Below are 22912 nucleotides of genomic sequence, written 5' to 3'. Positions count from 1 at the left end.
ATTTAATTGTGTTTTCAATTTTTTGTTTTGGTATTGTATACAATTGTATACAAAACTACTCATGAAAAAAAAAACATGTTTTTACATGCTTTTCATTGGACAGTCGTAATGTTTACTGCAGCAAATTAATTTTATATTAAAATTCTGTTTATTCTTACCTTGTTCACACTGCATAACATTTGTAATTTTAATGGATTCCTCTCCACTAAAATGAATTACAGCAGGTAATGTGGTTTAATTCTTGAAATTGTATATTTCATTGTTGTAGGTTTTTTAATCAATGAAAATATGGTGTTGCTTTTATAATTAAAAAAAAGTCTAAAACACGTATTGTGAAAAAAAACACAAAAAACAAACATGAAAAGTCTGAAAACCTGTCACTATAAAGAAAAAGGTACATTTTCAAAAACTACAACCAAGTGTCACCAAAACTTAAGTGCCCAAATATTAACCACTGTAAATATTAGAAATGGCGTCCAAATAATTGGGATTTCATGGATGTTAAACGTCTTCCTCTTCATAGACGACAATAATTTTGGTGACGATCGATCATAGTTTTCCGATAAACTTCATTATAGCACATCTATGGAGAGGAAAAGTTTACCATCCATAAGATCCAAACTATTGGGGCAATTCTGACTTCTTCGTACTGTAAAATGTCAACAATGTTGGTGACTATTGCTCAATGTTTAATACCACGAAGCGAAATTGAAGTTTCCACGCTCTTTAATTAGTAACTTTTAGTTTTTTTAAGGGGGCGTTGGCATTTCCATTCTCGTTCGAATTCGAAATACGGGCGATTTGAGTTCCTCCGAATAAACCACTTGTGCGCATGCGCCTGTAGGAAGACAATGCGTCTACGCATGCGCACAAATAACTAAACTGACTGGAGCGGCGTCTCCCAGTGGTTAGCATTGGCTAGGCTAAATCGCTTCGTCCTCCGAAGCAGCCCGCTTCCAAAATGTTCTCTCTCCGCGTTTGGCGACGAGGAGAGCGGGGCGGCTGCCGAGCGGAGGGCTTGACAGCGCCGCGTTGTTGACGTCCTCTCCCCGTCCCTCCCTCCCCCACCACAGCCGCGGCGCTCAAACTGGAGTTATTATGCTCTCGCGAAAGAAGAGTAAAAGCGAGTCGTCGAAGCCGGCCGAGGTCCACGGGAAGTATGTGAAGAAGGAGACGTCGCCGCTCCTCCGAAGTAAGCAACAGGTTGCTACATAGTTAGCCTAGCTTAGCCCAGCCTAGCCTATCTTTGCTATCGATTTATTTCATGCTTGTTTGCTCCTCGATAAGACCGCGCAAGTCACAGTGAGGACGTGGACACACTTAGTCGCACCTTTATTTAATTTTTAATAATTATCATTATTATTCTTTAAAGTCGGTTTGTGCTAAACTTAAGACACGTTTAAGCGCACTTTTAAACTTTAAAGCAGCCAGCTGCTGTCCTGGCAGCAAAACGTTAAAACGAAGCTTCTCCGCTACTCTTAACTTTAGTTGTATTGACTAAAATTCGAATGGTAAGATAAAAGCCATCATAATCGAGTGTTTTATAATGTCATCTGTCGTCTCATGTCACAGTATGTCCTCTTTTGTCCCAGAACGTTTAATTTGTTTTCATCCCCGTTAATGTCCCGTTTTGGTCCTCATAACGTCCCATCATGTCCCATGTTATGCGATCGTGTCTCCTATAGTTCCTTTTTGTACAAAATGTCCCAGTTTGTTCCATTGTCACACATCGAACATATCTTTATTATTGTTTTCATCATTATTATCCCGTAAGGCTCAATGGTGACAGCATAGTATAAAATAAACATTGCTTGTATTTTAAAGCTGTCAAATTCCTTTTCGTGAGCACAATACACAAGTTTTAAAACAATCTAAAAAGAAAAAACATTTTAACTATTTTAGCATTTCTGTATTGCATTCATGATCAAAGTATGTTACTATAACTGCTTTTGATACACTGGCTCCCTCTAGTGGTACGCAAAACTGGATTAAACATTTTTTTTAAACTCCACTAAAGTTCAGTTGTATTGAACTTTGAAGTGCAATACATTTCAATTTAGAATTGTTTGTTTTTAGCATCCATTTTGTGGCAGGTTAGTAAAACATTTACTTCCTTACGTACTTAGAAAAACTAGCAAAATATCAAAGTAAAATTGAAAAAAAAAATCTTTTTTTTTTTTAAATCATTGGCCTCTCATTTGCCTATAATGGCTAACGTAAACTGTCCTGACATGCTGCAACTTCTTACATTGTCACCATAACGTTTGTTTTTTGTTTTGTTTTTGTACAGATCTTATGCCCTCGTTCATTCGTCATGGCCCTACCATCCCCCGCCGCACTGACGTGCCAATGCCCGATATGGTGTCCTCCGCCTACCCGGCGGCCCCCGCACGAGACCCAACCTTGTCCCGCAGCAAGAGCTTCCTTCGCGCCGCCGTGCCACGTCCGTCGCACGAGGCAGCCCGCCGAGAGAGCAACCGTTTGTCCGCACCGCCGTACTTGCCGCGCAGCCTTGGTGATCTGCCGCACGAATACGCCGGCTCTCTGCAGTCCTTCCTGACGGACGCCGGCCCCGTGTCGGAGAACGGCGATGCCGGGCGCTACTACTACCACCCCCAGGAGGCTTCCTACTACGACGGGAGGCAGCAGCAGCCCCGGAGAATGCCGGAACGCTTTCCAGACGACTACCACTACTACGAGCATGGAGAGCACAACTTCCAAAGACTTCAGCGGCAACACACGCCACCCACGCCGAGCAGACCTTCCTCAGGTAATTTGCCGTCCTTGCAGTGGCAGTTGTGAAGCTCACCTCCTCTATTTATTTTTCATACACCTTTCCCACAAGAATCACATCACTTTACGCTCACATCTTGCAACATGTCGTTAAGAGACGCAGGGAGCATGCTGTGCGAAGCTAAGATAGCTGGAGAAGCTTCATCTTGCGCTCTAGCAAATTTAATCAGGCGTGAAAATGTATTAAAAGATGCTAAGCTCCAATAAAGTAGTGATTAAAAGTACTGTGATGAGACTTTCCCACTGTCCCCTTACACACTGGCCTCTGTCGCCCGTTTAAGACTGCCTGTACAAGTCGGAAATATCTGCCTTTAGTTCCGCACATCTTGTATCTACACGGCACTCGTGCAAAATGCAGCATTAGGCCATTTTCTCCGGTCCTACAGGTGGCGTGTAAATTATCGCGGCCATGAACAAGTCTTTTCATATCCATGCTGCATGCTCCCGACGCACGTCACGCTTAAGTCGGTGTGATCGGAATGCAGGCAGAGGTTACTCGGGAAGCCACACGGCTTGCTGTGCTTCATCTTGCGTGTTTGTGCTCTTTATCTTACTGAACATGACGAACATGTGACTGTGTGCTCTTAGTTAGCCATTCAGCCTATGTGCACATCATCACATTTCTCTTGTGCCATGCATTTTTTGAACACCATGAACTTAGCTCAACACTTATCTGAATAAATAGGACGTACATATATGTTTAAAAACAACAACACATGACTCATCGAAATAAAGCCATATATTTTTTCCCCTCAGAATTGCAGTCATTACAATTTGGAAATTGCCTTCTGCTGCATTGCCATTAGGGCTGTGACGATAATTCGACATAGATAGGTATCGCGATAGTTGGGTGATTGAGATCAATAGAAAATGGGATCAATAGATTATCGATCCCCCCCAAAAAAATAAAAACGGAGCAGATTCGACCTGTCACTGCCCAATTTGTCACAAACTCCTTCCCATTGAGGAAATACAACCTGAGGCTTAGACATGAGCCACTGAGCTAGCGTAACTCAAAACAAACCACAAAAAACGGGTGGCGAAAGGTGGATTTACTGGCCGACTTGAGGAAAGGTCCCTCATTTCCTTCACACAGCGGTTGACTTTTTTTTCTAGTTCATTTTGAAGGTTAAATGTTACATTTTAAAATAAAACAAATCGGAATTCAGCCCTTTTCCCTTTTTATTTTCAATAGTAAAAAAATAAATGAACAATAATAATTCGATATATATCGATATCGATTGATATGGCATACATGCTTCACGATATAGTTTTCAGACATATCGCCCAGCCTTATTTGCCTTGTTTATTTCAATTTGATTAATTGTTCAACCATATAAACCCAACGGCAGTATCTGCATTTCTGCGTCTGGGCTCTGGCGCTACGTGTGAAGCTTGCAAATGCTTTGCTGTCATTTTAGGCTATAATGGCACCTGTTGCTTTGACTTGGACTTGACACGGTTGCAAATGCCATTGGTGTGAACCAAGCCGTTATTTTCAGTCATGAAAGGTTTGACGCCTTGGGAACTACGGTCTGTGTTTACGTTACGTCGTTTGTTCATTTATCAGGGGACTCTAAGAAGACCCTTATTTTAGAAATTCATTGTCTAAATTGAATCCCTTCACATGTAAAAATCATAGTGGACGTATTTATGAATGGTTTATTTAAATGTGAAATTTTAAAAGTTCCGAAAGTATCATATTTGGTCTTCGTTCTGCTTCTCATTAAAATTCCGCATTTTCATGTGAACGCGTCTGCTTTTTCTTTTTATGTAGTGAAGTCAATGTCACCGCACTTTCGCGATTAGCATTAGCTTCTCCTTGTTTTCACTCGTTTTCTTGCTTGCTACTCCTCGACAGCACTATGCGACTTCCAGAGTATTTCCAAAGTGCAGGAAATGGCTGACATGATGGTGGTGGTGGTGGGGATGATGATGGGTCGGTTGCGGAGGAGGCGGAGTACATTTCTGTGGTGTGCTCTCGCATTCCTCTTCTTCACTCACCAACTTCTAGTGACCTCTCCCTCCCGCCCTCTCTTTACTAACTGTTACTTCCAAAGCACTCGTTTTGACGGGCGTGATGGTGTTGTCGCGCAGCTGTCAGCTTCAGGTCATTCGTTCACGCTGAGTCCATCTACTTATTTTTAATGGTTCAATCTCAAGGTTGCGCGCATGTCAAAACACGAGCCCAATTTTTTTTTACCATTCATCAAATCAGGCAAGTAAAGTCTTTACTTTAGTTTCTCTAAAGGACAGGGAGAAAAAATAAATGAGCCCATCAAACTGGAATCAACAGAGCAATGTTTTGTAAGGCAATTTTCAAACTTCAAAGGCAACAGTTAGTCAGTACGCTTTTAGATTTAAGGATATATGTTCGTGCCAACCCTTGTTTGGTAGAAATTATTGAAGTTGTCATCGTGAATGCTTAAAACACTACAAGTCAATGCGTTTAGTTAGGAAACAACTCAAATTGATAGTCTTCCATATTAGTTCATGGTTCATTTGCATATTATTTGTGTGTAAATCTGACCTATAAAACTAAAACTGTTATGGGTAATAAATTTGATATTGTTTGGTGTCGTGCAAATTAATTGATTGCTTTTTTGTTAGACTTGGAAAGAAATGTTGCAGCCGTAATTTGAGCAGGCAGGGGTGCGTCAATTTTTATGCCCACTGTGGACTATTCTCAATGCACGTTGTTGTGGTTGCCTTCAGGGGCCCGGTTGTAACGTTAATAGTGATACCGCTTAGAGCAGGCGTGGGCAAACTACGGCCCGAGGGCCACATGCGGCCTGTTCAACGTTTTAATCCGGCCCGCCGAACTTGAAAAAAAATTAAATGAATAAACCTTGTTAATGTTTTATTTTTCTAAATACTGTGTTGTGCCAAAGACATATATATTGTTGTAATGCTATTGTACACTTTCATTTATAATTAAATGTATTTTTTTTCTCCGATGAGGTGAGGTGACCAAAACACTCCATCCATCTGCTCCTGGTCCGCCCCCTCTGTCAAATTTTAGAACCCATTGTGGCCCGCCAATCAAAAAGTTTGCCCACCCCTGACTTTAGAGTGTAAATGTTGTACATTGGAGGTAGAACAATATGGCAAAAATTTACCTTGGGTTTAGGTTCATGTCTTGTTTCAGTTCACATTCAGTACAGGCGAGGAACAAAATGTGGCTCACATTTCTTTTCATTCCCATTTATTTTTTTTTTTTCTCAAAATGTTTATTTTTAACTGGCAAAAATCTCCTCACTCACTCAATGTTTGCTCATGTCGCTGAGGGAAATATTTGTCATCCTCCCTACAGGCATAGGTCGAATCCAGGCCAAGTCGCTGGGGAACCTCTCCAGCCTGACTGCGGAGGACATGCCCCTCCCCACAGGCTGGACCGTAGACTGGACCATCCGCGGCAGGAAATACTACATCGACCACAACACCAACACCACGCACTGGAGCCACCCGCTGGAGCGCGAGGGGCTCCCGCCGGGTTGGGAGAAGGTGGAGTCGGCCGAGTTTGGCGTCTATTACGTGGACCACATCAACAAGAGAGCGCAGTATCGGCACCCCTGCGCACCCAGGTACTGGGGTACTTTAGCTTAAATGCTTGTAACTTTAATCACTCCTATTTAAAATATTTCGTTGTTGAAATGAATGGAAACGTCATTGATTTGTTCCAGAAGCCCGCCACCAAAAAAATAAATAAAACAATGTGTATTGCTGCCACCTACAGGAGTAAAATAGAACATGAAGTTAATTAAATGCACATTTAGGATTGCCTGGCATCTGCTGCAATAAAGAAGTGATGAAATAACTACAACTAAAATTGAAAAAACATGTCATTAATTAATAAATACAATAAAAACACGAATGCCTAACTCAAACTACATTTTAGGTTTATAAAATAAGTAACTATATTTTTAATGCGATTGAGCTTTCAGTGTTTACATTTATTTTGATGTTACCATTTTGCTGTACAGAAGAACAACAACTCATTTGGGTATTGTAGTTTTCTTTGCTTTATTATGCAATCCTTATTGTGACCTTAATATTAATCTACTATATAGAAAACTAAAACAAATACTAAAGCTAATAAAAACTACTAAAATGAAGCATTTATGAAAAAAATAAACCAACAAACCTGCTTTTTTTTTTTTTTTTTTAAATAGTAAACGATAAAATTAAATAAGGACTATTTAATAGCGACAGCTATTCTAACCATGCTTGGTGGTGGTCTTTGATACGGGATGTCTGTGGCCCTCAAATTTAATTTTCCCAAAATAAAGGCCCTCTGATGCTGTAAGTCTGTCATTGAAAGGTCTTCAAACATCTCAAACCCAATGTTTTCTTCTTCTTTCCTTTTTTTTTTTTATATATATTTTCCTCAAACATCTTAAATTTGACCCATTACGTTGTAGTGTGCCTCGCTACGACCAGCCGCCGCCTCTGCCGCCTCCACCTATTACCTATCAGCCACGGCCCGCCGAGAGGAACCAGCCGGTGCTGGTGCCGGCAAACCCCTACCACACCGCCGAGATCCCGGACTGGCTGCAGGTCTACGCCCGTGCCCCTTTAAAGTGAGTACTTCCTTTTAGAGACGGGAACCGGTCTGTTGGTTTAAAATGACCGTTGACTGGAGGTCGGTTACACTGCAAAAAAAGAAAAAAAAGAAATTGTCATACAGATTTTTGTTGTTGTTTTTAAACGGTCACTTTTAAAGCATCTGGTCTAAACACTGAAGAAGCTAAAGAGTGGTTCAATATTCACATATGTAATAGTTAAAAAAAAATGAAAAAGAGACATGAAATAAATAATAGTCACTTTCTTTTTACCTAACAGCATAACAAACAGACAAATACAAAAATAATTTTGTAAACAGGTGATATTAACGGAAAGTGTTTGCAGGTATGCAAGACTCAAAATAAATTGTTAAAAAAAAATACAATATTGGCCAATATAAAAATTAGCGGGGCTGCATACTCTCATCCAATGTCTTAAACCTCACAATCAATATTTATAACAGGAAAGCTGGGTTTATATTAGCTACTTTCCTAGCTGAGAGGAAGTCAAATGAAGTTCACCGTCGTTTTTTGGGGCGATACTTGATTGCAGCGCATGCAGCAGACCAATTAACTAGACAAGCAATTTAAAAAAAAAAAAACATTTTTACACATGTCCCCTTTAATTTCTAGTTCAGGCATGGCCATAAACTGAGGCTCTGTTGCAAAGTATTTTTCTCTTCCACTTTGGAGTTTCCGCTATCAGGTATTATCTGTGCCTTAGTGGAATGCTTTTTTTTGCAACTGACATGTCATCACACATGGCCAAACAAAAAAAAAACGTGCGCTGACTGTTTACACGCTGTTCTTGATCGGTGTCGATCGTTAGTCAGTTGGTGTCCGCGCTCCCACCGCGCCACGCATGAAACCAGCTCTTCCGACAGGTACGACCACATCCTGAAGTGGGAGCTCTTCCAGCTGGCCGACCTGGACACGTACCAGGGCATGCTGAAGCTGCTCTTCATGAAGGAATTGGAGCACATCGTCAAGTCGTACGAGGCGTACCGCCAGGCGCTGCTCTCCGAGGTGGAGGCGCGCAAACAGCGGCAGCAGTGGTACGCCCAGCAGCCCCCCGGCAACAGCTTTATGTGACCAAAACGCTAATCCCAATGTCCCTCTTCACCTCGTGTGCCTTTGCCTCTTGATCCAAAAATGTATCAAAAGAAAAACTCTGGAAACACTCCGATGAAGAGGCGACCACGTGGGAGGACTGGCAAAACGACGTTGTGCCTTTTTAAACGGTGAACCAAAACGCAGCATTTGTAACACCGACACGGAGGAAGACACTTTTTTGCCCCTCCCCCCATTTTTTTCCTTTTTTTTTTGAATCCCCTTTTGTTTTGTGAGATTTTTTCCTTGTTTTTTTTTTTTCTTTTTTATATATAAAGACAATCCACCAAAACCTGTGCGATATTTAAGTGTCAATGAGGAACACATCTTTATTAAAGATAAGCATCACCTCGGAAAGATAATAAGCTACTGGAACTTTTGGAAACACTTTTACAGGCAAAAGACTAAAAAAAAAAAAAAAGAAGTTGTTTTTGTTTTTTTGTAAAGATGCTAAATGTTTTTTTATTTTGTATTTTTTTTTTTTCAATGATATTCCGAAATGTCTCAAAGCCATACGTTGCTGGTCGAACAGTACACTTTGTTACCAGCAAGAAAAAAAAAAGAAGAAATATCATATTTTAATATATTATTATTATATCGGAAAATATGTATGCAGGTTCCGCCCATTCCCGTGGGGATTTAGTCTGATTTTGTACGAAAAGGAAACGAGCTGTAATTACTCAATATTGTTGAAATAATCTGTCTTAATGAATTAGAATTTGATGCTAAACTTCATTTCAGCAGTTCAGTTCCAAAAAACTTGTGTATGTTCACTGCACACAGTGAAATGTTATGATTATATTTATGTTATGAATTTAGTTAATAAGGGCTTTCGTCTTATAAAATCTCCAAATTCATGCCTTAGTAACAGTACTTGACTTCCAAAAATGGCTATAAATCGCTTTTATTTTTTTTTTTTACTTTCACTTTGATCAAGTTGCAGCAATCCGAAGATGGTTAACCATTTAAACTCACCTTCGTATTGGACTGTGATTGTTTTACATCGTGGTGGCCGACGAGCCTGGGGTCGCCGCTTGCCATAACACGGCTTAACTTTTCATACAATTTCTTAGTAAATCCTCTCGCGAAAGGCATTAGCAGTTTCTGAATGTCCCGCAAGGATGTTTGATCCTCTGATAAAGCTCCATTTTGTGCGTTTTGCCACAAAATACACTACAAACAAGAGTCCAATTAGAGTCACGCTGCAGGTTATGTACAACCTGGTGTAATAAAACTGCTTTTACCATGCCCATGTTTTTTTATTTTTTGCAAGCTCACATCCCACCTCACTCAAGGATTTTTAAAAAATTTTTGCAGTATTAGAATACAATGTAATTGCATATTTACAACAGTAGATGGCAGTGGCACTCTAAATTTTTAAAGCGCACAAAGCGTATTCGCTCATCAGCAGAGGTGTACTTAAAATTTTATTGAGAAATCATGTTTAAAATCACAGTGGGGAGATGGTGGGCGGCGCAAAAATATTTTCTTCTTCCTTGGGTACGCCGTAAACCAAAATAGAGAAGCACTGACTTGGCAACGTGAAAATTGATTGTGAGCAGACAGTCTCAAGAAGCCGTTCCCGAAACAAAACTGGAAGTCTGTCATATTGGTTTCAACTTTCAAGAAGACATTTTTGGTTCAATTTGGCCATTTGCTGGAATCCTTCAAAGACAGCTAAGTTTACCAGTGTCCTGCTTTAAACGCTCAACCGCCGATGGCGTGAAGTCCTCAATAAATGTGCGTGACAATGGTGCAGATGCAAAAGAGGGATGCCTTGAGCAAAAATAAATGTTCCTGAGCACCGAGACAAAAAGTTGCAGAATCAGGATTCTTCCCCCAAAAACCACCACCCACCACCACCGCGCCACAGTCACGTCAGGCTCGCCCACTCCTGAGCAGTCATGCGACACACCCGCCTAACACAACAATGGTCACAACTCGCCACGTCTGCATGGTGACACAACAGTGCTGTGGGATGTCAGTGAAGGAAAAAAAAAAAGCCACAAAATAAAATTCTGTCAAAACTTTTCAGTTTCAAACCAGATCGTTATGGCACATGTTAGAAAATAGTCATATTCCTTTCCGTCCGTTTGCTTTTGTATTAATATGTTATTAATATTGGAAAGACTTTCTGGACACTGTAGAATCCTTTTCCACAAATGAAGAAAAAAATTAAAACCAAATCATTTCTAGTAAAAGAAAAGAAAAAACTCAAATGTGAAATTCCACTGGTAAAGCTATGTGGGGGGGTATTGAAATAACATCAATTTGACGTGAAGGCCGTACTATTAAAGAAATACACATTTGTAATTAACAATTAAAAAAAAAATATATATATATATGGGTAATTCTGAAATATCTCTCTCGCTTTTATTAAATAATATGACAATATATGATGTGTAGAAGTCCAAGTAATAAAGTCAATAAAACGCAAATAAACACAGGAAATGGAAAACGTCAAAGGGATGGTTGAGTCGAGGAATGAAATCCAATTCTACAAGTTCCTAAATTACATAATGTTGCTTCCATCTGGTGGCTGTTTGACTGCACTGCAACTGCTGGTCTTCTAAGGTGAGTACAACGTTTTGTTTTGTGATTGACCGCTTGAGTCCTACTCAGATGGATGGATGTTGGAGTGGGTGGAGGGATGGATACAAAAATTGGAAGGATAGACAGATGGACATACGTCTAAATGGACGCCCAGATGACTGCCAAATGTTGTCGTTAGCCATTAATAAATGAATTTGCCAGCCAGTTAGCTTGCTATTTAGTCAGGTACAAAGTGTTTAAAGTGACATTTCAACAGTGGTGAGCGGTCTAGGCCTTCTCTGTTGGCCTAACACAATCATTAATGTCATAGGATATCCTAGTGTTGTATTTTTAGTGAGTTCTTATCCAATCAGAATTCAGCTTGCTCGTGTTGCCAGGCAGATTTCAAAATACCAGGCGCACGCACTATTGGTCCGAGGCCTTAAGATACAATTGCGCTGGCATTTGTTCCGTCAAGGTCAATGAGCTTTCAGAGTTGATAGGCAGCTGCTATAGCCAATCAGATCGCGAGTTGGTTACAGTGAGCCTTCTCGCAAGCCTTGCTACAGGTGATGAACACGTTTTGGATACTCACTCGTGAGGGAGCGGAATCAACACACCCGGAAGTCGTAACTGGCGACCGTTCGTAAATGTAAAATGTAGTCTTGCTTTTTTTTAACCACAATGGCCGAAGGAGGGAAAAGCTTGGATTTAATTGCAGATACACTTGCGAGGCCATTTTCAAGATGGACCTTTCAGGAGAAGCTAGGTCGTGCAACACTCACTCCGTACTGTGTAAGTGTCTTTTTGTATATTATTTGTCCAGCCGCGGTGTCATAAATGATGGCAATATGAGGAGATTCATTCAAATCAGACTAAGTAGGACTTCACTGAAGGCCTGCGTGTTCTCCCAGTGCTAAAGAGCGTTTGGCCAATATTTATGGGTGCTGAGAAAATAACGTCTAAATGTATTTTAAAAGACATATTGATTAAATTCCTGACGGAGCGATATCATGCGCCATACCTGTTCCACTGTGTGAATGTACGTTAGTAAAACCTCACATTTCGTTGGCTTAAACAATTAATTGGCCAGCAGTTAGCTTGCGAGTTAGCTACACACTCGCATACGCTAAAAAAAAATGCCGGCTAATTCGCCAGCAGTTAGCTACACGCGCGCGCACGCACACACAAAATGCAGGGTTTTGTGTGTTTTATTTGCCCAACTACGGGATTATGTTCAATCCATTTATGTTTGAGTTGGGTCAAACTCCCTTAGTCTAATATATGTTATGTGATCTACTCAACCGTTGGGTTATGAAATGTTTTACCCAGTAAAAGAAATTTTAAGCACGTTTAAGTATGAGAGGGAGAGAGAGACTTAAAAAATCGCACAAAAAAAGTACTGTCCCAACATGTTTTCTGTTTCAAACCTGATCTTAATGACACACATTAGAAAACATCTACACCATGCGGACAATGAGTTACTTATATAGTTGGTAAATGCGCTCGCCAGACAAAACATTAGGTACACCAGAGCAACTCAGTGAGATCGAATACAAGACTTGTATCTGAAATTCCGTTACTTTGGTTAACTATGATTCTTGTGGTTGTGGTTCGTAAAACGTTTGGATATACTGTACAGCGTGTCCACAAAGTCTCCTTACAGTTTTAGAAAATGTTTATTCGTCGTTTTTCTTTGCTTGCTTTTGTCTTAATACATTTTTGTCAAACTGTGAGGAGACATTAAAGGCACACTGTATGTATTTTTCCCCTCGTGAATGAAAATAAAACTACTTGTAAATAAATCAGAAACATGACGAATATGCCATTACGCTGAAAAATAAAACATGGGAGAATCATATTTAAAATAATAACAATGTGACAAGTAGGCTGTACAATCAATATGTTGGTAATTAACATAAAAACATGTTTTGGGGATCAAAAATGTACAATAAGACTGTGCAAAGCGTAACATATTTGTATTAAATAATATTGTGACGTGATAACATATACAATTTAAAAAAAAAATCAATAAGCCTGTTGGTTTCATGCACACACACACACACACACACACTAATAAGAAAAATAAAACCATGACAAACGTCAAAATATATCAGGGAAGAAAAACAAAGTATACCAAGTTTGTCCAAAAATAATAAATAAAAAATATCTGCTGAGGCGATTCTGAAACGTGTACAAGTTACTTTAGGTGTAAAAATGTTAACATTATTTTTGTCTAACATTTTGACCTATACGTGTAAGTACATGTCAATTAATAAACAAAACATGAATACATAAAAAATATGATAAGCTTTCTGCATAGATGCATGCACCCTGAACTCATAAAAAAAATAAATAAACGCATAACGCAAAAAAAAAAAACATCTGAAATTTTGAATTCTGAATATTGAAATTTAAAAAAGTCCATTCGGCACATAAATCAACGTAGTTTGATTAATTAATGATAAAGCATCACAACTTGCTTTCGAAACACTTCATGACGACGACAATGGTTTTTTTCGGCTAATTTTAGTCATTCTCTGACGGTGTCAACAAAAAAAAGTGAGCAAGAGCAGTGATTGTATTGGCTCTCATTTGTGTGCAGGCGTCCTTAATGAAGTGACCCACACGCATCGGTTTGGCATACTTCCCCAAAGAGAAGAAAAAAAAAAAACTAATGAAAAATTTGAGCATATTCGATATCTTACTCGTGCCAACTCGTGAGAAGGAGTTGTACTGGTGAGCCCTAGTCGTTTTTTTGGTGTGCGGAAAGGTCGTCCAGTGATTGATGGCAGGAGTATTAAAAGAACTTCACTGGTAAGACTCGTACTAGTGGCACTAGTCGCTCTTCTAGTGCACCCTAATTATTCGGCTAGTACTCCATAGTCAATCTACTTGTGCCCCACTGTTGTTCTATTGTCCTTTCTGCACATTTTTTCACACTAGTAGAACAACTCAGTCACACTAGTAAGATGACTCTTACATGTGTTTTTTTTTCACAACTGTCATCCTCTAATGCAGTGCTTCTCAATTATTTTCTGTAACGTTACCCAGAGCAAGAAGAAAACAATTCGCGCCCCCACCCCACCACCCACTCTCCACCTTTACTAAAAATAATAGAATTTTTGTTGCAAAAAAAAAAAAAATCTACATCGTAGAGCAGGCGTGGGCAAACTACGGCCCGGGGGCCAGATGCGGCCCGTTAGACGTTTTAATCCGGCCCGCTGAACTTGAAAAAAAATTAAATGAATAAGGCTTGTTAATGTTTTATTTTCTAAATACTTTGGTGTGTCAAAGACAGATATTTTATTGTAATGCTTTTGTTCATTATCATTTAAAATTAAATGTATTTTTTTCTCCGATGAGGTGAGGTGACCAAAACACTCCCTCCATCTGCTCCTGGTCCGGCCCCTCTGTCAAATTTTAGAACACATTGTGGCCCGCCAATCAAAAAGTTTGCCCACGCCTGTCGTAGAGTTAATAGTCGCTGCATATAATGGGCAATTAGAGCGCCACTGCCAACTACTGGTGTGGATGTGCAATTACACTTTAATGGAGTTCGGTGGGAAAAAAAGCATGTACCCCAGGGTCATACACGCCCCCCTCAGCATCGCACCGCGCCCCCAAAGGTGGGGGGGGGAGCCCGTCCCACTATTTGAGAAGCACCGCTCTAATGTATGACATATCGCTACTTTAGTGTCGTAGATCTACATGTTGCGAGTTAAGTGCGGCAAAACTGTGCACTAGTTGCAATCTGCATGATATATATAACACTAGTGAAGTGCTACATGTTAACTAGTGGAATTTTGTGTCACTAGTGGTTCTTTGTCGTTGTAGATGTCTAATAGTGCAGTTTTGCCTCACCAGTGACATTTCGAAGGAAACGCAACTAGTAAGACAGTCATTTAAGTCGTGCGCCCTAGTTGTTCTAGTGCCCTTGTAGGATATCAGAAACGCTCAAGCGGCTCTCCATACGCCACATGGCTACTACCTCCCCGTCCGATGAGTGATTGACATTGACAGCTGATGAGGAGGACGCTGAGTGATGAAGATGCTCGTCGTATACATGAGCAGTGTACAGTCCGTGCTGAGCGGGATTAAAAGTGGCCCGTCAGTCCCGCTTCTTGTCGCGCTCCTCCGCCGCCGGCGCCGCCCCAACGTCGTCGGCCTGATGCCCAGGGAAGGCGTGCTGGTACAGGTGCCTGTGATTGGCCGCTACATTGTACAGCTTGTGCAGCGCCTGCGTTGGGAGAGTCACAAGGTGGTCACACGGGAGGATAGAAAATGATCACTTGGCGGGATGAGTGGCACATTCTTACCTCATTCGTGCTCCCCTGCGGAGGCATCAAAAGATAAAAAATGGTGAGTCAAGGAATGCAGGACTATGTGCACATTTCACAGAATGAAAGAGGATTTCTGCCATCTGGTGGCTGTTTGACTGCATTGCAAGTGCTGACCTTCTAAGAGTGAGTACAAAGATTTGTTAGATGTGATGGCTTTTCACTGGAATTCTCTGGGCAGATGGAGAGATTGATGGATGTATGGGTTGAGAAAAATGGGCAAAAGTGAAGGATGAGTGGTTGTTAAGATGGATGAATGGACGGATGATAGGTGGAAGGTTATTAAAATTAATGCAAACCAACAAAATAAAGCTAAAATTAAAAAAATATTTTTGGGTAACATGAATAACCAAAAAAGCTGTGTTGGTCCTGTTCTGACCCAAAATGCTTATTTTTTATTTATTTTTTTTTTAAACCTGTTTTTAGTGTGTAGCATCAAAAATATTCTAAAAATATGAGGGTAAAAAAAACAACCCAACTGTAGGTCATAAAGGGATCAACCACTACTAGGGTCAACTAACCACTACTTTTATCCAGTTGACCCAATTTGGGGGATTTCTTGTGGAAAAACAATGCTTTTTTTTTTTTTTTTAATTGATTTATTTATTTATTTATTTTTACAGTCTGTCCATTTTTGACCTTGTACTTGGATTATTTTTAGAGTGAATGGCCAAACAAATGGACTGACAGAAGAGCGCATGGATCAATGCCTGGACAATGAATGGATGGAGAAACTGAGGCTGGAGAGATGAGTAGACAGAGAGACGGAAAGACGTACGTTGTGACTGACCTGGTCCCAGAGCGCCCCGGCCACCTGGTCGATGACGGCCCCCAGCTCTCGGTACTCCCCGGAGTAGCGTATGTAGGCCCAGGTGCAGAGTGTGATGAGGGCCAGACCCAGAATCATGTTGCACAGGCTAGCGATGACGTCCACGCCCACAAAGCCCGTCACGCCCGCCGCCACGTACATGACGAAGATGACCACGAAGAGGGTGGCGGGTGTGCGGGCGGCGTGAAAAATGTTTTTGGAGTCATTGTGCTTGATGTACTGGACGAAGACCTGGTCCACCTCGCCCGCCAGCTGCTGCAGGTAGCGCCGGCTGAACTCCTCGCCGCCCATCTTCTTCACGCCGCGGAACAGCGCCAGAGCCTCCTCGCGAATGACGGCATGGCGCGCCTGCAGCTCATTGGGCGCCAGGAACGGACGGTCGCCGCCGCACACCTGACGGAGGACAACCGAGAGGGGGGGTTGGCGGCGATAAACGGCCGGGAGTGCGAGGAGTTCGAATTCGGACAAACCTCCTCCATCTTCTTGTTGTACAGATCCTTGGCCGCGGCCACCGCCGCCAGGTTGTTGGCTTCCGCTGTGGCCTGACACAAACCACATCATCATCCGTTCATTGAACCGTCCCAATCTCAGAGATTTTTGAATATGGCACTTGGCAAGTCCAGGTCCAGAAAATAAAAACCCTGTCACAGTTTCTACTTTCTAGACCTGCATTTGCCACCTCTGATGGAAGACTTCCTGTCTTCATGGCTACTTGAGACTCATCATGATGTTACCTGCAGCATAGATTTGGGATGAGGCAGCTCCTCTCCCTGGTAAATCTTGATGTAAGCCTGGAACATAAACGCAAGAAAAAAATACAGCATGAATGGAAAACTGTGGAAATACATTTCCAAATGAAATATTGGAGTATTCCTGACCTTGAAGTACTCCAGTAGGCCTCTGCAGGTGATCTTACTGCCATTGATCTCCTTCACGTCAATGTTGCGAGGACTTAGCAGCCAAGGCACCAGAATCTTTAAGTTGCTTATGAACTCACCGTCGATCTCTGTAATCATCGAAAAACCATTTTCCGTATTTTCCGGCGTATAAGCCGCTACTTTTTTCCCTAGATTTTGAACCATGCGGCTAATACAACGGTGCGGCTTTTCTGTGGATTTTTTTCCCGGTAGCGGGCGCTCTATAGTTCGGAAGATATGCTAAATAAATCTCGATTTTTTTTTTTTTTTTTTTTTTTTTCTCTTGGGTCTGTTGTGTTTTAATTAGCAAAGTTGTGTTAAAATAAACAGCTTTGGGAGTGGGAGTATTTGGCAGATGACGAATGGTTGGCGACTATTTGGGTACCTTTGATCCGTCCATCAAAGTGCGGATTGGTGGCCACCTTTAGGCCGGGGTGAGGCATCAAGAAGCTGGAGATGTTGGTGAAGCACGAGTGGATGTGTTTGCGCACGTTTTGCAGCTCCTCATGTTGGTTCTCCGAGATCTACGCACGCGATTTCAAAATAAAAGTATGAAAACAAGTCACTTTGAAAGGTTTAAAAGTCACATCCTTGAGCACTGACCTTGAGCCTCTTTTCCAGGAATTTCATGCCGCCCTCTTGCCCGTAAGGAAACTCGTATGGGAAGCTCCAGTCTCGGATGAGGAATATCATAGACTAAAAAATAGGAACAGATGAGGGTAAGATTCATGAAAGAATACCTGTAATAATTTAAAAATCTAAAGAGATTACAGTCCTGTTGCTTGATCAAAAGAGAGCAATGCAAATGACCTGAAACGGTTTGAGGAAGGTCTCCTCCATTGCAAGTCGGCCGTACTCTGTGAAGAGCTGTCAGGGAAAATCATGTGACAAACATGTTATGATCAATAAATCCATCCACTTGGCATAATTTGTGACTTTCTCTGTGGTTCAGTCGCTTTTAAATCCGTAAAAATATTTTCTAGTCCATTCATTTTGTTCACTGAAAAAAAATCCAAGTTTGAGACTGTAGCTATCGTAAGACTTTGTGGGGCCCAAGTCAGCAAGTTGAAATGAGAGAAATTCAGAGCCTTCCAAACCTAGATTTCCTCCAGAGAGGACAAAAATGGCTCCACGGGACATAGATCTGACTGTTATCTACATAGCAGTAGGAGGAAATACCATGTTTTGTTATCTTAAGATGAGATCCAGGGGCAGCAGATACAATGAAAAGAGCAGGGGCCCTAAAATTGAGCTCTGTGGAACACCACGTGACAGTGGGACAGAGCGGGATGCAGAGCTAACATGAAAAGGCTAATATGAAAAGTTCTCTCGGCCAAATAGGATCCATGCCTATTCTTATGACCTAATGATCTAATAGATTAATAATTGATTAATCGGTACACCTCTAAAATAAAAAAAAGAAAACGCATTAACAAGACTCTAACCAGAATCCTATTTTGAGCGGGATCTGCTGTCCGTCAAACTAATATTGAGTTAACTCATGATAACAAAGATCTAATTCTTGGCCATAATACGGAGTACAAAGATCACCTTGAGCCACATGCTGCTTCATCGAACCTGAAGACATCATCTGATCATTTTGAATATTTACCTGCAGATGCTGAAGGTCATCTTCTTGAACGTTCTGGGAGATGTTGTAAACCTGCATTTTATAATAATGTTTTAAAAAAAAGTAAAAAAGAACACACACAAACATATATACACATATATATATATATATATGTATATATATATATGTGTATGTATACTTTTCATTTTTTATTTATTTATTTATTTATTTTTTAATAATTTTCAGGTGTCTTTACATCGAGATATGATGGCATTACCACTGTTAGGTTGAACATTTCAACAACACCAAGCCACTGTACTACAAACACTGGATCTTGTGTTGCCAGTACCTGCATGGAACTGATCATGGTGCTCAGAGCGAACACGGTGGCCGAGTCACGCAGCGTGGACTGGCTGTCGAAGGTGCCTTGTGTGTCCATCAGCAGCACTGCCACCTGCGTCACCACACACACACACACACACACACACACACACACTTCAAGTACGGGACCCAGAGGTGGGTAGTAATGCACTACATTTACTCAGTTACATTTATTTAAGTCGGTGGTTCTCAGTGTGTCGTACCACTGGCGATACACAAAGAAATCCCCAAAACTGTCTATGTCACTTTTAGGGAGGACTTCAGTAGATGCAAAAGTATTTAGGTTACATGTAGTGAGTTTCTGAGTGTTTAATTCATGTTGTACATGAACTCTTATTTATGCTATGAAATAATTTTTTAATGTTGCTCATTATGGTGGTACTTGGAGTAAAAACTATTACTATTATGATTATATGTAAACTATTACTGTAGTAGTAGTAGTATTATTACGTGAGTACAATTTCTGGCCACTCTACTCACGCAAAAATAAAAGCAGACCTCACCTTGGTCCCATCAGGCCGGTCCACCAGGAAGACCTCGCTCCAGATCTGAATGCCGGTGGTCTCCCGTTCGGAGCCGCCCCGCCAGGAGAAACCGGTCAAGGGCTCCTCGGCCTGGCCCAGCCAGTCGTCAGACCCCTGAAAAGAAAAACGTGAGTCATTGGAAAAGTTGCTTTATTATTATTATTTCAATGCTTGACAGCAGCACTGTGTCTCAATGACAGCGATTTCAAGTCATTTGGGGTCCTAATTAACGGTGAAGTCAAATCAAAGATTTTCTTTGAAATATGTTCTATGCACCCCCACTAATATTATTTATTAATATTGTTGAATATGATGGATGCAGAAAAATACACCCGTTGGTTTCCATCTCAAGGGGCAGCCATTTTTATCTTGTACTGCCACTTGCTGTCAACTGAAATTGACATTACAGCAGTGGTGGGCGGTCAAGGCCATCAAGGCCATCTCTGCCTGGCCCAACATAATCAAGAAATCATGATCATATTCTTCACTTTGATGTCATATTATATCCTAATGTTGTATTTTTAGATGAGAGTTTTTATCCAATCAGAATTCAGCTAGCTCGTGTTGCCAGGCAGATTTCACAATACCAGTAGCACGCACTATTCGTCCGAGGCCTTCAGATACAATCGTGCGGTTGCTATTCTGTGTGTGAGGGGTGATTACAGTTGATAGACAGTTGCGATAGCCAATCGGATCACGAGTTGGTTATAGTGAGCCTTCTCGCATACACTGAAGGTGATGAACGCGTCTTGTGATTGGATACTCACTCGTGAAGGGGTTGCGCTACGCGGAATGAACCCACCCGGAGGTCGTAACTGGCGACCGTTGGAAAATCGAAAATATATTCTCGCTTTTTTTAAACCACAATGGCCGAAGGAGGGAATTTAATTGCAGATACACTTGCTCGGCCATTTTCAAGACGGACCTTTCAAGAGAAGCTCGGTCGTGCAACACTCACTCAGTACTGTGTAAGTGCCGTGGTGTCATAAATGATCGTATTATGATTCAAGTCAGAGTCAGTAGGACTTCACTGAAGCGTGAAATGCACGGCCCGCCTCTGTATTACGAGAGTTTGCGAAAGTCACGTGACTTAACCGAGTGACCGGGTGAGCTTTCAGGCGCTGTGATAAACACACACACAAAATCAACAAGAAAGTGTGTGCGCTGTTGGCCGGGGTACCCACGTGGTTATACATGTAGCGCAGCATGAAGTCCATGAGGAAGGACTTCCCCTTGCGAAAGGCCCCCGCCACCGAGATGGCCACCACCTCGCGGTCGCGCACCTCCTCGGCCAACAAGATGCGACTTAGCGCCGCCTCGTCCAGTTCGAAAGTGTGGTCGTCCTTCACCAGCAGCACCTGGATGGGCCGCGCCCGCCCGTCCGACTCTTCGTCTTCCGAGCTCCAGTCGTACACGTTCTTGTCGCCCAGGGACCCTGAAATGAATAAATAAATAAAATGCTTCTGTTGATAGTCCGCCATTTTTGCCAGAACATTTTTAGTGGTGTAATCGCCTCTGTAACTGCGATGGTATGATAAACAATGACTTCTGAACCAAGTCGTTTGCTTGCTATCGTGTCAAAGTAATGATTTTGATCGTCGTTAAATATAATAATTAAATATTTCTTAACTACACACTTAATATAAAGGTCTCGTAGCAGAGTATTAAGTGATCTAAAAATATTATAACCATATGAAAATGGGCACATTGAACAAATTATTGCCATTTCTATGCATTTCAATTGGGCAAGATGATTTGAGATACGAACGCTACAAGCTTGTTCACAAAAAGAATTAAACTCACATCTGAAGGCAAGACTGAACTTCCTGGTTTATTGAGAATGACAATGGCGTGTACTTGTGAATACGTTCGAACGTATTTGAAAGTCAAAAAATGATCACTCCACATCGGCAGTTGTACGCGTCCGCAGAGTGGCAATAAACGGCTCGAAGCAATAATTTGTTTTTATATCTGCTTTAGTGCGAAGTTGCTCTTACTACTGTTAAATGCACCGCGGGAAAAAAAAAATCAATCAAGCGGCACCTGTCATGAATACTTGTTAGTTGGGTCACTTGTAAGTGGAGCTACAACTTTTTATAGTAATTGTATACAATCTATTCTAAAGTCATCACATTCCATAGATCCTCTTTGAAACGAATCCAACCTCAAACTTAACCCATATGCTCATTTTTTTTTCTTCTCAAAAGCATTTCTATCATTCATTTGCATCATTTGTTTGGTAATAAATATTTAAAACAAAAATGCCCGCAAAAAGGCCTCGCCCAGGCGTTGCCATCACTGCTGCATCTTACCCTAGCCGGATACATCCAACTGGGTCACTCCCTTGACTACCTCCCATGGGCAAAAACAACATTTTAAAAAATATTTATATACATTCTATATCATACATAATACAACGGGCCTCCTGAAGGTGACTTCTTGCTATTTCCTGATGCAACATTACATAATTACAACAGTGGAAAAAAAACCTCCCATTTATTCCCAAGTCTTTAAAGGCATTTAGGTATTTATTGACCACATTTGTGTCCTTTACTCTCCTCAAGGCTTGTTATTAATAATTGTTTGATATGGTTCAAAAACAAGGCCCCCCCACACAATGACGTCGACCAGTTGGCCGCGCTGTTAACACCCATAAAAAGATGAATAAAAAAAAAAAAAATAGATGTAGGCACGTACACTCACCCCAGCTGTCTCTGTCTTTGCGATGTTTAGCCATAGCGCGAAGCCGCCCCCCCACCCGAAATATGTACAATAATGACGACAATTAAATAGAAATGTCTCCTATCTCTATGTTGTTGTGTCCGCTCGTGCAGAAGCTTGTATGCGGTCAGGGGCAGGCGGGGAAGAGGAGGATGCGCTTGGAGAACAACACCGGAGAGATTGCAGGAGGACGACGAAGAGGAGGAAGACGAGGAGGAGGATGATGGCGCTTGGGCGCTCCGAGTGTGACGCGCTGATATGCCACTAGGGGGCGCGTTTGGCACTTGTCCTGGCCCGTCCAATGTACAATTGATGTGCAGTGGACCTCCAGTATTCGCTGGGATAGGCCGGCCGGCGAATAGCGAAACTGGATATTACAAATGCACAGATTATTTATTTTTTTATATATTAAAAAAATTGTTCTTATTTATATATCAGTGGTTGAACATTTTTCCACTCATTGTCAACTGAAATGACATCAGTTGCTCAGGGCTATCGTGACATTAAATTAGACCAAATGACCAAACTCAGAATGCAGGTGAATGTGAAATTGTTTTAAACACACAATGCGTATTTTTGTTGTTGTTGTTTGATGTTCATTTTTGCCATACTTACACAATAACTCGGGGTATA

The 22912-nt window shown here is 41.3% G+C and overlaps 2 protein-coding genes across 4 annotated transcripts; one reads left to right on the top strand and one right to left on the bottom strand.

Moving 5' to 3' along the window:
- The first annotated feature begins 859 nt into the window (after positions 1–859).
- sav1 (salvador family WW domain containing protein 1) lies at positions 860–8900 on the top strand. Its single transcript, XM_088311985.1, has 5 exons — positions 860–1192; positions 2291–2770; positions 6107–6377; positions 7215–7373; positions 8240–8900. The coding sequence occupies exons 1-5, from the start codon at positions 1099–1101 to the stop codon at positions 8445–8447; spliced, it is 1212 nt and encodes a 403-aa protein (XP_088168111.1). The 5' UTR covers positions 860–1098; the 3' UTR covers positions 8448–8900.
- A 3700-nt stretch (positions 8901–12600) lies between these two features.
- On the bottom strand, positions 12601–22872 carry atl1 (atlastin GTPase 1). 3 transcript variants are annotated; one of them, XM_088311936.1, is made up of 14 exons: positions 22256–22872; positions 20743–20993; positions 19538–19672; positions 19003–19107; positions 18696–18746; positions 17894–17950; positions 17687–17779; positions 17469–17607; positions 17045–17172; positions 16901–16957; positions 16637–16708; positions 16116–16559; positions 15317–15331; positions 12601–15237 (listed from the first exon to the last, which is right to left on the bottom strand). In XM_088311936.1, the coding sequence occupies exons 1-14, from the start codon at positions 22293–22295 to the stop codon at positions 15109–15111; spliced, it is 1716 nt and encodes a 571-aa protein (XP_088168062.1). In that variant the 5' UTR covers positions 22296–22872; the 3' UTR covers positions 12601–15108. The 3 variants fall into 3 exon arrangements, with proteins under 3 accessions (XP_088168062.1, XP_088168071.1, XP_088168079.1); XM_088311945.1 differs by having other exon boundaries at positions 22262–22870; XM_088311953.1 differs by having other exon boundaries at positions 16128–16559; positions 22256–22869.
- Positions 22873–22912: the final 40 nt, after the last annotated feature.

Source organism: Idiotropiscis lumnitzeri, chromosome 1, assembly GCF_059441095.1.
Source record: "Idiotropiscis lumnitzeri isolate Australia: NSW breed Sydney's pygmy pipehorse chromosome 1, RoL_Ilum_1.0, whole genome shotgun sequence".
Lineage (NCBI taxonomy): Eukaryota > Metazoa > Chordata > Actinopteri > Syngnathiformes > Syngnathidae > Idiotropiscis > Idiotropiscis lumnitzeri.
Note: the sequence above shows the minus strand (reverse complement) of the source record. Positions and strands in the feature narration are given on the sequence as shown.

Coding starts and splice junctions, on each gene's coding strand:
- atl1 (XM_088311936.1), bottom strand. CDS start 22,295: ATGGCTAAACATCGCAAAGACAGAGACAGCTGGGGTGAGT. Junction 20,994..22,255: donor CAGAGACAGCTGGGGTGAGT/GTACGTGCCTAC, acceptor TATTCATTTCAG/GGTCCCTGGGCGACAAGAAC. Junction 17,173..17,468: donor CTTTGATGGACGGATCAAAG/GTACCCAAATAG, acceptor CGATGATTACAG/AGATCGACGGTGAGTTCATA.
- sav1 (XM_088311985.1), top strand. CDS start 1,099: ATGCTCTCGCGAAAGAAGAGTAAAAGCGAGTCGTCGAAGCCGGCCGAG. Junction 1,193..2,290: donor GACGTCGCCGCTCCTCCGAA/GTAAGCAACAGG, acceptor GTTTTTGTACAG/ATCTTATGCCCTCGTTCATT. Junction 7,374..8,239: donor TACGCCCGTGCCCCTTTAAA/GTGAGTACTTCC, acceptor CTCTTCCGACAG/GTACGACCACATCCTGAAGT.